Source organism: Astyanax mexicanus, chromosome 3 (genome assembly GCF_023375975.1).
Source record: "Astyanax mexicanus isolate ESR-SI-001 chromosome 3, AstMex3_surface, whole genome shotgun sequence".
NCBI classification, from domain to species: domain Eukaryota; kingdom Metazoa; phylum Chordata; class Actinopteri; order Characiformes; family Acestrorhamphidae; genus Astyanax; species Astyanax mexicanus.
In genome coordinates this window covers 61,582,424-61,598,463 of record NC_064410.1, presented here as the reverse complement: position 1 = coordinate 61,598,463, position 16,040 = coordinate 61,582,424, and the positions used below count along the sequence as shown (strand labels likewise).

The 16,040-nt window shown below is 36.6% G+C and overlaps 1 protein-coding gene across 1 annotated transcript in view; it reads left to right on the top strand.

The window, feature by feature from the left end:
* Positions 1 to 14,784, top strand: part of kcnh8 (potassium voltage-gated channel, subfamily H (eag-related), member 8) — a 167,551-nt gene extending 152,767 nt beyond the window's left edge. The window contains exon 16 of the mRNA XM_049476012.1: positions 12,055 to 14,784. Within this exon, the coding sequence (XP_049331969.1) occupies positions 12,055 to 12,573 (519 nt within the window). The 3' untranslated portion in view covers positions 12,574 to 14,784. The remainder of the gene's footprint in view (positions 1 to 12,054) is intronic.
* Positions 14,785 to 16,040: the final 1,256 nt, after the last annotated feature.

Sequence of the window (16,040 nt, the reverse complement as noted above, 5' to 3'; positions counted from 1 at the left end):
TTATTACAGAAAACACCCAAATTAACCAACGTGGAGTAGTCAGCCTGCTGTAGCAGCTACCACCAGCAAAGGTGCGCTGCGCTCGCTCTCTCTCTCTCTCTCTCTCTCTCTCTCTCTCGCTCTCTCGCTCTTCCGCAGCTCGGAGCTGAATTTGTATATTTGTACGCGAGGGTACAAATATAAAATTCAGTTTAGTTAAATAAATGAAGATGAGTGAGGACCTGTAAAGTTAATCGAATATTGTAAAATATAAAGGAAAGGTTGAGGTGAGCTGTTTCAATGACTTGAAACTGAAACTAACTGAAACTGAAACTTTTATTATTATTTTATTATTCAGAAAGCCTTTGATTGTGTTTTTATTTCATATTAATTATTGTTTTATTTATTTGAAATATTTTTATTATTTTATTGATTAAATTAGATATACATTCTTTATTTTTTATGTATCCATTTTAATGATCTTTTTAAAGTGTCCTATTTTTCCTTTTTTGCGTATATATTTTATTCGTCTATAGTAAATGTCAGTTTTAGTTATTTCTAATCAACCCCCACCCCCCACAATATCATCGTCCATCGCGATGTTTCCCTGTAAACATCGTCATCTGCCAATTAAAGAGACATCGCCCAACCCTAAATTGAATTGAAATCATGTTACCAGTTCACTTTAAACGGTAGTCTGTCATAGATTGGTACTGTGTACGCTGTCGCTGATGTGTCCATGTGTGTGTGTGAGGTCATGCATCAGAACATGATATGAAGGGCCTCATCCTGGTAATTAGCCCCGGGCCTCAGAAAGTGTTAATCTGGCACTGCATAGAACTGAATGGAATCGAGTAGGTTATGTAGTGTTACCATTTTATATAACCCCGTCAACAGGTAGCTTTCATGCCTTAAAATAGCGTCACTGATGGGCGTGGTGGTGGTATGGAAGTGAGGAGTGTTCAGGTAAATTTCTGCTGTGTTTCTATATATTTTGGTGGTGGACAACACAGGAGCTCCACTGACTGATTAAAACCCTGACAACAGTCAATCGTCAGAGTCCATTCCTATAAGAGCTCCCAGCGCTCTGTACACCCTTGTGTATAGGGGTGTTTTGGACGTAACATGAAATAAAACAATCAGTGTGCCAGTTGTCATTCCCTTTAAGAGTCAGGTGAGCTCTGACTTTGGCGCGTTCGTATCTTAACAGCACGGAGCTTTTGTGCGTCTCAGCAGAGGATACTGACCTGTGCGTTCACACTGTGAAGATACACCAGCAGCTCATTTAAGTGATCAGTAATGTTATTTTATTCTTTATTCTGTTTATTGTTGAGTTAAGAGTCGGGTTTGTGCTCTGCAGTGCATCCGTGTGTGTGTGTGTAATGAGTGGAGGTGTACGAGCGCTGGGAGCTCTGATAAGAATGGATTCTGATGAATGACTGTTGTCAGGGTTTTAATCAGTCAGTGGAGCTCCTGTTTGTTTTCCACCAACAAAATATATAGAAACACAGCAGAAATTTACCTGAACACACCTCACTTCCACCTCACCACCTCACCACCACACCCATCAGCGTACATTTATTCCTAAACTCTGGCGCTATTTTAACAGCGTGGGCACAAGGCATGAAGCTAGACTGTTGACGGGGTGTAAGATAGCAAAGAGCATCGCGACACACTTGGTGTAAGGTGTACGATAGGGCCCAGTGTTTCATTTTGCTGTCTCGTGACTTTTGCCAATGTATTTTTTTTATTTATAAACCAACAACTACTTACTTCATATAATTTCAGATGTTTGAAGAGTTTATAAGTTTTCTTCTGGCAAAACTTTCAGTGATTTCAATTGTTTGGGGAACAGGTGGTGTCATCTTTCATCTCTGTTTATAATATGCACGGCTTCTTAAAAGCCTCACTTCTCCATGGCAACAGCACAATCTGCTGAAGCTGTAAAACACTGACTTATCTCTGCTCCATCTGTCTCGCTCTCAATAAACCAAACAAAACTGCTCTGTTTAGATATTTTCCCTACAGAATTATTATTTCTGTATTCCCTATAGAAGATCCACTTACACTGTGGGTCCAACAGCATTCAGACATTAATGAATTCAGATCCTTTATGGTGCATCTCCTGCTGACAGGCTCAACCTCCAGAGGGATACACTGACAATAGAAGTGTAGGACAACATTGATATATTGATGTATTGCAAATTTTCAGAAACATATTGTTGATTATTAAAGCTTTTTATTTTAAATTGACACATTACAGCTCTAGAAAAAAATGAAGAGAGCGCTTCAGTTTCTGAATCAGTTTCTCTGATTTTGCTATTTATAGGTTTATGTTTGAGTAAAATGAACATTGTTGTTTTATTCTATAAACTACAGACAACATTTCTCCCAAATTCCTAATAAAAATATTCTCATTTAGAGCATTTATTTACAGAAAATGAGAAATGGCTGAAATAACAAAAAAGATGCAGAGCTTTCAAGCGTCAAACGTTTTAAGAGTTCAGAAATCAATATTTGGTGGAATAACCCTGTTTTTTTCATGCATCTTGGCATCATGTTCTCCTCCACCAGTCTTACACACTGCTTTTGGATAACTTTATGCTGCTTTACTCCTGGTGCAAAAATTCAAGCAGTTCAGTTTGGTGGTTTGATGGTTTGTGATCATCCATCTTCCTCTTGATTATATTCCAGAGGATTTTAATTTGGTAAAATCAAAGAAACTCATCGTTTTTAAGTGCTCTCTTATTTTTTTTCCAAAATTGTATATTATATATAAAAGCAGAATATTCTAATAAATAGCATAAATGTGCTTCTGGAACCATCTCTGCAAAGTTATATTTATATATATACTGTATATACTGTATATATATATATATATATATATATATATATATATATATATATATATATAGATTAAAAATATATATATTCTTAAAGCAGAGTGGTCTGGTAGGTCTTCCTGAGATTTTAAAATGCCTGCAATTAATCTGGAAACTTTAATGCATTAATTTTTAATTTCTTTAATGCACAAATTAAACAAGTCACAAAGTTATGCATTAGCAGTTTAATTTAGTGATAAAAGAACGTGCTGCTTACTTAAGTGCTGCTAATTTCAGAAGATTAGTTTTTATTTGTGCTGTAATTTAGTTTCTCTCTCTCTCTCTCCCTGTGTATACTATAACATGATTTGGTTATAAAAAAGTGTTGTTAAAAGTCAAAAAGTCTCTTTTTCTCTCTCTCTCCTCTTTCTCTCTCTACCAGATATATTATAATACACTGAAAAACACACTACAATATTATATTATATTTTTCTCCCTCCAAAAAATACAGGGAAATATAAATATTTTAAAAAAAAACAACAACATGATTTTAATGATTTAATTATTACATTACTAAGCGATTACTAATACCACTAATATTCACTAATATTTTATTTGTATTGAAATACCCATTATTAATAGTCAGTTTTAAGGAGATGAAAATGTGAGATTATCAATCAATCAACCTTTATTATCAATAACAGGCTAAAATGTAGAGCAATAAAACAAAGAAATAAATACTTAGAATAATAACATTTAAGCACAGAAAAAAAGTAAAAAAAAAATATGTATATATATATATATAAAAGGATGAAAACAAATGAAATAAAAACGTAAAAGGTCAAAATTAATTGTGATTAATCAAAAAATTCTGCTATAGTGTGAATAATCCAATTTCTTTTTTATCTATTGACAAAACTAGTTGTGTTTAAACCTCACTCACTATATAACAGTGTTATACACTGTGCTGAGATCAATCACACTGTTCTGATTAGATTAGTGCTCTCTCAGGGCTCCAGCAGCTGGTGGCAAGCTGCATGATCGGGATTCGCTTAAGCGAACTGCCAGTCATAAAAAAAGTAGAAATGTAATCAGGGTTTTATGCACATCATAAAATGCATGTCCACAAAATATTTGGAGATTTAGTTCCAGTTTCTCAGACAGGGATTAAACTGCCCAATCGTATATTAGATTAAGTAAAATGTACAGATAATCCAGGGCTGTTGGAGAGCATGGTCACATGTGAATATACAGTGAATATACAGTGAATATACAGTATGTATGTGTGTAATAAGATGAGTTGGGTTCCTGGATTTAGGCATAATGAAATTACAACATGAAATGTGATTGGCAGGACCAGCTGCTTAGCTGGCTTCATGCCACTGCTGTGACTTTATGATATTTAAGGAACAGAACTGCAGCAGGTTCACTGTACTGTATCTAATGACTCTACACATTAAATCACACATGCATCACTACTGCAGCGCAGAGAGAAGACACCATATGTCCAATCCTTTCCTGTGCTTTTTATTGACAGTCTACACCTCCGTCCTGTGATCCTCAATCCAGTTTTGATGCTTCATCTCTTTCAGCTTCTATCGCTTTTCTGCCAAACTGAAAATGGCAGCCTGGGACAGACAGCAGGGTGTTTATTCTTTTGGCTGATAATATTAAGCTGAAATATTAGAAAGCTGAGAATATTATGAGAAACTGGAATGGTTTTAGAGGGCCAGATTAATATACTTAGTTATATATATATATATATATTATATATGAACCATAGGCCTATACAGCATTTATAATAACCCTTTTTATATATAAAGGGTATAATATTTATATATTTTATATATGGTTTTTGTTAGTTTATTTTTTATTTCTGTTTATTGAAGCACAAGCTCTTACTCTGGTTTAAAATTTATTTTGTTGTTGTTTTTTCAAGTTGTCTTCAAGATTGTCAGCAGTAAAGACTCACGCCGTTATTCTAATGGGAATGCTACAGAAACTCATATATATATTTGGCATACATATATTTCATCAGTAATAAAGAGGGAATAACATATAATGTATTTACAGTCACTTTCAGTCATGTTTATTTAACTTATTCATTATTACAAATACACTGGGGAAAATAACATAATACACTCACATATAAAAACAAGTTAATGGATGTGCTATTTTCCCTTTTACCAATGTAACAGCCTCAGATGTCTTGTTGCTTTTACAAATAAATATGACATAAAAATAAAACAATAAAGAGTATTAAACTCTCCTGCCAAATAATTGTACTGGAATTAGCAGTAAGTCATCTACAGGGATGTATGTACAGTAGTGATAGAAGTGCCAGCTAGAGGTGGGCGATACCGGGAATTTTGGTATCGATCCGATACCAAGTAAACGCAGGGCCAGTATTGCCGATATCGATACTGATACCGATACTTTTTAATATTTAAGCTTTATAGATCCAAATGATCCAAAAACCTAGGATATAATTTCACCAAACATTGTAAGTGATAACAAAATACTTTAGTATCACAATCAACATTTTTTGTTTAGAAACAATGGAACAGTAACAAAACAAAGTTTAAATATAAAGTAAAAAAATATTAAAAAATAAAATAAAAATTCTCCCCTCACTAGACATCTTTTCTAGTTCTTTCTTTCTTTGTTTCTTTTTTTTAATAGAATTGTCATTTGGAAAAACAATTAAAAATAAGGAATTGTCTTCCTTTCAGTGCAATTCAAATGCAAGTTTTTCTTAATTAAACAGAGTGTAAAAAAATATCACTCAACACTAATCTCCTGAGGTAGAGGCGTGTCGACTCGAGGAGAGCGCTGAGTGGGCGGGGCCAGGCTGAGCCTACCTGCGTGGCGGTTTGGCTGGCTTTGCTGAGCCATGTGACGCATGTGCAACAACAAGAGACCGGAGAGTAGACTGTGGTGAATCTCGTGCGCAGCAGTCAGTGCGTGCGGCAGAGAAAAAAGCTTGAATATCGATATTTTTACACGAGTATTGCTCAATACCAATACCAGCGTTGGTATCGATATTATCGATATTTGGATCGATCCGCCCACCTCTAGTGCAAGCATTCTGGAAAAGATGGCAGGATGGACATGCAGGTGTCTGTGTTGTATCCTCAAAAATATAAGTGTATTTTTGTATGTATGATTTTAAATGTTATCATTTTATAAAATATGAAAGTATGGAACTAAACTAAAACAAACCATGTGCATTAAGAAGGCAGATGTTTTACAGAATTATATGAGGAAGGGGATGTAGGATCTCAAATGGAAACCACATGCTTAATTAACATATTAATTACTGGTATATACGTATAGTGTACAAAGCCTTCATTACCCTCATATTCATTCATTCATACACACATTAGTTAATGGTGAGGAATTTAACCTTGCAGTTATTAATATGTTTGTTCATCCTTAATGAATCCCTTAATTAATGTCATGACTTGTACCCTTATTATAAAGTGTTACCAAAATAAATAATAAAGTAAATGAAACATTACACTGATACAATAAAATGTGGTGGATTATATAATTATAACATTACAGCGATGCAGTGAAAATGTTGAGCACTTAATTATATTTAACGAACATTTATGAAAAAAATGTTTTGAAAAAGTGCAACATTATGAGTTTACTAGAAGCACAGCTTTACACAAAAAAATCTATTTTTTAAAAGACCAGCAACATTTTACTTTATACAGAAAATGCAATATACGGAGCCCGGGAGGGGCCGTGGATAAAAAAAATAATAAAATCGAGTGAACGATGTAGCAGTTCGTGCTCACGTTTTCTTTAATTCGAGTGAACGATTTGCAATTCGTGCTCACTATTTCTTTAATTCGTGCTCACGATTTCTGTAATTCGTGCGCACGATTTCTGTAATTCGAGTGAACGATTTCTGTAATTCCTGCTCACGTTTTTATGCGCAATAAGACAAGAAGCTCGGAGGGAAAGGAGCATTTTCTCTCTTGATCTGTTACAGGGGTGCAGTAATGATAATCAGTTATCTACCTTTATAACCTGCTGTTATTAATGCACTAGTGTTACAGTTAGATGTACAGTACAGTGAGCAGATTTTGCCTGGTGGTGGAATCTCTACAGCGCGTGGGGGAGAGCCGTCCGCGGCATCGGTTCCCCCGCCGCCAGACACCTGCCGCGCGCGCAGGTCTTCACGGAGCTTATTTACCAACAATGTAGACAAATACAGTCAATTCCAGTCATGAATAAAGGAAACAAACATTTTACTGATGCAGGACAACTGTGTGTTATTAAAACCAGATCAAAACAAAGTTATAATGCAATGTGCAAATGTGTTTATTAATTTCTAAATAACATTCAGCCAGCCTCCAAGGAAATGCACACCTTCTTAAATCTGGTTACATCATTATTACTTTTATGATAGATTTAATCTATATTTTAATAATTTGTATAATAAATAAACACATAATTCAGAAAATATACATTTAAGAAGTTTATAATTATTATATTTTTTTATTTGAAGCTTGTGGCATGTTTCTGGGCAGGACACTGTGATTTGAGAATAAGCAGATATTCAGGACATTTCATCAGATATAGAAACTTAATTATTTTAGGAAACATATTGGAATAAATTATCAAATTGATCCAAATTATTATATGAAATGCCTATTTACTAAATATCTTAATACATTGTATTAATAGTATTTTAGACCAGCTATTTTGATTTTATATAGTGTTACATATTTAAAGCAGCTCTTATATGAGCCATTCATAGACAACTGTCACACCTTGCATTAATTTTGTATTATCTTTATTAACTTTTACAGTGTACATTTGGACCTAAGTCTTATAGCTGTATATTTATATAATTATACTTCTTTACGTTATACTATTGTTGAAAATAAGAAATTATAAACAGTTCCACATTGCATTATAACTTTGTTTTGATCTGGTTTTAATAACACACAGTTATCCTGCATTAGTAATGTTTGTTTCCTTTAATCATGACTGGAATTGACTATATTTGTCTATATTGTTGGTAAATAAGCTCCGTGAAGACCTGCGCTCGCGGCCAGGGAACCCGTGCCGCGGACGGCTCTCCCCCACGCGCTGTAGAGATTCCACCACCAGGCAAAATCTGCTCACTGTACTGTACATCTAACTGTAACACTAGTGCATTAATATCAGCAGGTTATAAAGGTAGATAACTGATTATCATCACTGCACCCCTGTAACAGATCAAGAGAGAAAATGCTCCTTTCCCTCCCAGCTTATTGTCTTATTGCATAAAAACGTGAGCAGGAATTACAGAAATCGTTCACTCGAATTACAGAAATCGTGCGCACGAATTACAGAAATCGTGAGCACCAATTAAAGAAATCGTGAGCACGAGTTGCAAATCGTTCACTCGAATTAAAGAAAACGTGAGCACGAACTGCTACATCGTTCACTCGATTTAATTGTTTTTTTTATCCACGGCCCCTCCCGGGCTCCGTAGCAATAAATGCATTTGTATGTTTTTTGTGTTCAGTGAGAGAAATCTAGCCTGATTTGGGCTTGGACAAGTGCATTAAAATGTAGCAAGATAACCCTTTGATTTTCATGCTTTATAGGACTCTGAACTCTAAAAAAAAATATATATATATACATAATACATACATAATGAATACAATTAACAATGTTCTTTAAGACTTTTGTGGTATGTTACACTGTTTAATAGATAGATAGTTGTATTTCTGGTGTATATTAGTTGATTAGACCTGGATAAATTATGTTTATTTTGCTGTAAAACTAGTTTCTGTTCTATTTTCACTCTGTGCAGGAGAAGCACGACTACCGTAATACACTGTTTATACACGCACCCAGGTTTTTTTAGTGTGGAAAGGGCGACGTACAGTTTTACTATTTCTTTCTAATTTACCAACAATCTCACACCTGTGGGCCGTACAATGGCCAGGTCTGCTGTAGAGGATCAGCTGTGGCTGCTGATATATGAAAGACTGCGTTTTTTTTTTTTTTTCAGTCTCTTTAATGTTGAAATGTTGAACCATTAGGGTTTCTCCAGCTGCTCAACACCATCCCAAATGAAGGGGACCCCAGGAAAAGTTAAGACAGTGTGAAAATGCTAATAAAATAGCCTTTCTTACATTTAGTTTTTTTTTTTATTATTAATTTGATTTCAGACAGTATGAACCCAAGATATTTAGCCCTGTGAAAGGCGTCACGATGTTCATTGCTATCTTACACCCCACCAACAGTCTATTTTCTATTTTCACAACAATGCTTCTGAATATATCTACACTGATGGGCGTGGTGTTCTGGAAATGAGGTGTGTTCAGGTACATTTCTGGAGTTTTGCTTCTTTATCTTGGCAACTGAAAACACAGGAGCTCCACTGACTGAATACAACCTAGACAGACGCCAACAGTCAGACGCTCATCGCTATCTTGGCAATAAATTGTCAACACCCTCGTTAGTTACACTGTGCTCTCTCAGGACTCCAGCTGCTGATGGCAAGCTGCATGACCAGGATTCGAACCGGCAATCTCCTGATCATAGTGGCAGCGCTTAGCCCGATGGTCCGCTCTGAGACCACGCACCTGGCTTTTAAAGAAAATGACAAGAGGCACGATGATTAGCTTATTTTACGTTGCGCCCAAAATTAACCACACGCATGATTAATTAAGAGAATTAGTACATGCCTTTTGCATGTTTCCAGCCTCCCTAGGTGTACTTTTCCCATTGTTATGATAGCAAAGACACACTGACACATCCTAAATCATACTGCACTGTGTGTGGTTAACGGATCAAATATAGATTGCTTAAAAGTGTTTCAGTTGGCTTAAGGTTTAAAACAGTATGATTCCTAATTGCATTTCCTGTTTCAAGTCCCCTGTAAAAAAAAATCATAGTTTAGGGTGGCAGTTTTGTACAATAGCAGATTATCTTTGGTCATCTTCTTGTCCTGCAACCTGTCAGCCTACCTTTATCGATTGCTCACCTTTGAGACAGATACTAAACCATGTCCAGGTGAATCTCCAGACCTATCCCTTATGGAAAATGTGTGAGATGCAGAAACTGTGTGAGAAAATTGGAGCTGCATGGGATGGATTATTACAGAACTCCATTAGGAACCTCTACAACTTTCAGCGGATACATTTAGCATGTTACTCTATTGTGCTACTCTGTGTAGCTCAATACATTTTACCTGTATAATTCTAAATTTATAATCATTTATTGTTCCTGGTAACTTTAATCTTCCTTCTAAACACCATTACAATCAGGGTCAAACTATTGTTTTAATTAGGAATTAATGTTATATGAGTAGTGTTTGTTTAGAATATCCTCCTCAATTTTGTTTTTATCGTGTTTATTAATAAATAGCCTATTCATTTGTCTATTTGTGTCTTTCCATGATGTTCTTGGTCATATTATTCCTATTTTATGTTTTTATTCATCTATTTTAAAAGAGAATAGTTAAAGAATTGCTATTGTCTCATCTGAGTCTATGGAAAACATCAGAAATACTGAGGAGATCTTCGTTTAGACTTTATTTAATCCTTTATTTAGTCATCTACTGAATTGCTTGTGTGTATAATAAAACAATTCTAGCTGGAAAGGCTGGAATTTGATTTTCATACTTGTTATTTTTCCTACAAAATGTTCTTTTTGTTGAGAATTGTGGTCATGAACTGTATTTAGATTTTCAGCCTTGAGGCGTTTAGACCCTTATATACGGTACAGGTCAGACGAGCAAGAACATATAAAGCAGAGCAGCACAGATGACTGGCTTTCTCTTTCCATGAGGGCATTACAGAAATCTGCTGCAGCCGTCCGAGACGTGTTTTATAAAAACTCTGTTCACTTCTTGGGGGGCTTTCTCTTAACTAAAATATCAGGTGTAAAAGGTGCTGTGAAAAACAGACTCTAGTTGGTCTAGTTTGCACTCTTGGTGCTCTTGGGACTTGAATTAGAACTTGAGTATCAGGACTTGGGACTTTACCTGAGATTTTACTATATTGACTTGGATATTGAGTGTCAAGACTTTGGACTTAACTTGAGACTTGATTTGAGTGTCAATAATTGGGACTTGCTTTGGACTTAACTTGAAATTTGCCCATATTGGTTTGGGACTTGAGTGTTAAGACTTGAGACTTGACTTGAGACTTGCCCATATTAACTTGGGACATGACTTGAGACTTGACTTGAGACTTGCCCATATTGACTTGGGATTTGAATTGGAGCTTGAGTATTAAGACTTGGGACTCGACTTGGGACTTGAGTGTCAAGACTTTAGACTTGACTTGAGATTTGCCCTTATTGACTTGGAATTTGAGTGTCAAGACTTGGGTCCTGACTTAAGACTTCCCCATATTGACTTGGAACTTGAGTATCAGGACTTGGGACTTAACTTGGGACTTGACTTGAGACTTGCCTGTACTGACTTGAGACTTTACCTGAGATTTTCCTATATTGACTTGGATATTGAGTGTCAAGACTTTGGACTTGCTTTGGACTTAACTTGAAATTTGCCCGTATTGGTTTGGGACTTGAGTGTTGACTTGACTAGAGAATCGACTTGAGACTTGACTTGAGACTTGCCCATATTAACTTGGGACTTGACTTGAGACTTGCCCATATTAACTTGAGACTTGACTTGAGACTTGCCATATTAACTTGAGACTTGACTTGGAACCCGAGTGTCAAGACTTGGCACTTGACTTGGGGCTTGACTTGAAAGTTGCTTATATTGACATGGATCTTGAGTGTCAGGACTGGAAACTTGACTTGGGAGTTGACTTCAGACTTGCCCTGAGTAGTTTGGAACTTCACTTGTGACCTGACCTGAGACTTGATTTGAGACTTGGTCATATTGACTTGAAATTTGAATGTCAAGACTTGGTACTTGACCTGGGATTTGACTTAAGACCTGCGCATATTGACTTGGGACTTGATCATATTGACTTGGAACTTAAGTTTCAAGATTTGCGACTTGACCTGAGACTTGTACATATTAACATGGGACTAGATTTGGGAATTTACCTGAGATTTGACTTAAGACTTGCCCATATTTACCTGGAATTTGAGTGTCAAGACTTGAGACTTTACTTGAGATTTGCCCATATTGAATTAAAACTTGAGTGACAAGACTTGAGACTTTACCTAAGTGTCAAGATTTGGTACTTGCAGTGTTGAGTGTTACCTGCAAATTAGCTCCTTCTTCCACTTCTGATTTGTTGTTTATGTGTTGTAGGTGACCACCCTCAGCCAGGAAGTAGCGGAGTTGGGCCGGGTAATGCGGAGTCTCGCCTTCCTCATGGAATCCATGATGACCTCATCTCAACTCCCCAAGATCTGCAGCCCTCACTGCACTCCAGCACACTCCTCTCCCTCATCCAACCTCACTGAAGGCCAGGCCACACCCTGGATCATTCACTCCCCTTCCTCACAGATCCAGACTGAAATACATGCTGGAGGACTTGTGACCTTCAGGGCACAGGAACCGGAGATAATTTGCACCTCTCCGTCTCGCTGCACCTCAGATACCAGACGCTCTATTACCCTCCCCACTTCACAACTTACGGACCGCACCACCGATACCCTGTCGCCCAGATCAACTCTGAGCGAAGCTGGTAGTTTAAGGAGCCGTTCACAGAGTCTGGAGACCCCATCCATACAGCTCCACCTGCCCAAACATACCCCTGGAACTCTACCCCGAGCAGGCCAGACTTCACTGGGGCAGGGGACGGGTCACAGGCCCCTGGGTTTGTAGCATCAAAGCTTTATTATGGACCAAGCAAACTCCAGTGGCCAGATGAACTCGGATTTCTTATCAGATTCAGATTCAGACTGAGCATGGTAGACTTACGCACAACATAAAAGCCATGCAGCGATGGCTGTGTGTTTTATTACTTATATATTTAAAGGCACAATTGAATGGAAGACACTAAAGGGACTTATAACTTATAAGATAAACATTAATTTATCCCATTCCTGACCAGAGCACTTTTAATCCCGGTCTAATCACATCCTAAAAAAATCTGATTTGGGCTTAAACCAAGCCATAGGTCTTCCCGATGAACGTCCATTCATCAGATTTTTACCAACATCATTTCCTGAGCGTTTAACCCTTTAAAACCTAAACCCTATGCACAAAAAACACAATAAGATGCTTCTGAGTTAATGTACCAATGTACTTTTTGTGGAACAAGCCTTCTAAATGGGGATCTTTTCGGACTAATTTAATTTGTTTTTTGGCTAAAATGTCTTGGTAGTTAATTTCTTCAAAGAACGCCTTGCACAAAATGGATAAGTGATGTTTTTGAACTATGAAATTTACAGCTTGCCCAATGAAGTTTTTGGGCACTTTAACTGATAAATCTTTGGTAAACCAACCAATCAGAGCAGAGATATTTACATATTTCAGACCCCTAGATAAAAGAAAAATCATTGATTTGAGGTACAATAGCAGGGTGGTAAACAGGTTCCTCCAATGACATCTGAGCATTTTTCACACAAGACAAAAACACATTTTATACACCCAAAAAAACATTTGAATATTTGTGAGTCGAGTACGTAGTAAAAATTGGAATCTATACATTTTAAAACTATATTATATCGATATTTAAAGTTAAATATTTAGATATTCAGAATTTGGTCACTTTCATTGGACAGTGTTACTAAAGGAATAAAAAAAAAACTTTGATTAACTTTTAATTGCACATTTTAAAAGGCATTATTGTTTAATATCTTCAAACAGAAGTTTAACATGTTCCCAGTGTTTAAGTAGGATACAAACATCCAAAGCATCCAAACATCTTCTTGCACTCACATTCCCCAATATTCAACTCCTTAAACCCTATATATACATAGACCCACACATATTTACCTTCATAACCATATTATTGCTATAATTAACCTCAGTTTAATCAGCCCTAAAATAGATCCCTGTGGGATCCCACAAGATTCAAGTCAACTTGTTGCACAATCTTCACATTAGTAGTTTCTACATTAGAATTTATCACAGAATAATAAAAATTGAGGGGTTTGAGGGGTTACGGGGTTCTTTGAAGTAATTCACAATCCAGGATAAAAACCCCAAATACACAAAAACATAGTACAGTCCGTATCTCGTACTGGAGTGTTTTGAGGAGAACTCAGGCCCATCTCACAGACGTCTGGAACGTGTTCTAGATAATTATCCGGTGATTTTTTTCTCTTTTTTAACTCTGTGGACGACTGCGGTCAGAAAGTCCCTTTAGTTTCTGCCTGTTTGTTTTTAAAGCATGTAATAAAGGGGTTGGAGTAGTGTAGTAGTAGGTCATTGAGACACTGTGTAGAGCTATTAGCCACAGTAGAAAAGCATGAAGGTCACCTTGACATTGTGTTCATGTGTTTCTATCTGTCTGTCTGTCTGTCTGTCTCTCTGTCTGTCTCTCTCTGTCTGTCTGTCAGTCTGTGCATTTTTCTCCATGGATGCCCCTCAGGGCAGGAGAGGAACAGCAGGGACATGTCTTACGCAGTGTGTGTGCGCGTGTGTGTGTGTGTTTTGAGTGAGGAGGTATTTAAGGAACAGTCTCTGGAGGAAGAGTGATGTTGATGTATGATGATGATGATGATGATGATGATGATGGTATGGGTTAGCTGGGAGGAAGGGGGTTCGTTGGAGATGGCGAGGCTGAACTGCTGAATGCAGGTTTTGAGTGGTTCAGCCGCCTGGTCTCAAGTTGAATTCGTACATATACGACTAAAACAGCTCATATACGACTCGTACACTAAAAAGAATTATGCGTAAAATTTACTTTAAAAAGTTTCGTAACTTTCTGCATTTGCTTTTTTTAAGTAAATTTAATTTCAGATGAATTTAAGTATCTTCAACTCGGTTTTAAGACTTAAATAGAGTTGCATAGAGTAAATAAGTGAACTGAACTTCAGTCAATCCTTTCTTTTAGTAAACTTTACTTCATTTCTGCATGCAGTATTACCTAGTTACAATTACTTCATTTATACTATGTTACTCAAATTATTTTTATATATATATTTTATTTTGTTTATATTTTATTTTTTATTTTGTAAGCAGACCAAGTCTCACTGTCTCAACACATGGATGGCATGTAATACATTATTTTGAGTATACTAGTATAAAGAATGTGTTACATGCCATCCATGTGTTGAGACAGTGTAATATGTGTGTTTTAACTAAAAATATTACAATTTCAGAAATTATAATATATTATGTATATAAATTATTTGAGTAATATTGTATAATATTGTATATTGAGATGCTTGTACCAACACCCAGTTGCTGAGTATAATATAGAAATTGTCCTCAGCCACATGTTGCAACCACCTATTGCTGAGTATAATATGGGAATTGGACTGATCCACTTGTGCCAACACCCCAGTTGTTGAGTATAAAATGGCAGTTGGCATGAGCCACATTTTGCAACCCCCTGGTTGCTAAGTATAGTACAGTAATTGGGCTGATCCGCTTGTGCCAAGACCCCAATTGCTGATTATAATATGGGAATTGGCACAAGCCACATGTTGCAACCCCTAGGTTGCTGAGTATAATATGGGAATCAGCCCAATGTGCCAACACCCCGTTTGCTGAATATAATTTAAGAATTAGCCCAAGCTGAATGTGCCAACTCCCCAATTGCTGAGTATAATATGGAAGTTGACTCAAGCTGAATGTGCCAACACCCCTGTTGCAGAGTATAATATACTAATTGGACTGATCTGTTGTGCCAATACCCTGGTTGCTGAGTATTATACAGTATTTGGACTGATCCACTTGTGCCAGCACCCCAGTTGCATTACATTACGTTTGGCAGATGCACATAGATTAATAAATAAAGTTAAAGGAAAAAAACATTTTTAGACAGGGCCTAAAGGAGGACAAAGGGAAATAGTGGGATAGAGGAGTGAAGGAGGGAAAGAAGGAAATGAGGTTAGAGTAGTTAGTTTGTTAGAGGTGTTAGGAGAGTAATTATAGAGTATTGCAGGGTATTATACAGTAATTAGACCAATCTACTTGTGCCAACACCCCGGTTGCAGAGTATAATATGGGAATGGGCAGGTGCCACATGTTTCAACACCCCATTTCTTAATGCTATCTGCGATTGTACCTCAACATTTGGTACATGGTAGGTTGTGTTACATACAACAGCGCCACCAGTGGATGGGAGCTGTAGTTTAAATTGTAAAATATGTAGAAACATATGTCGCAAATACAGT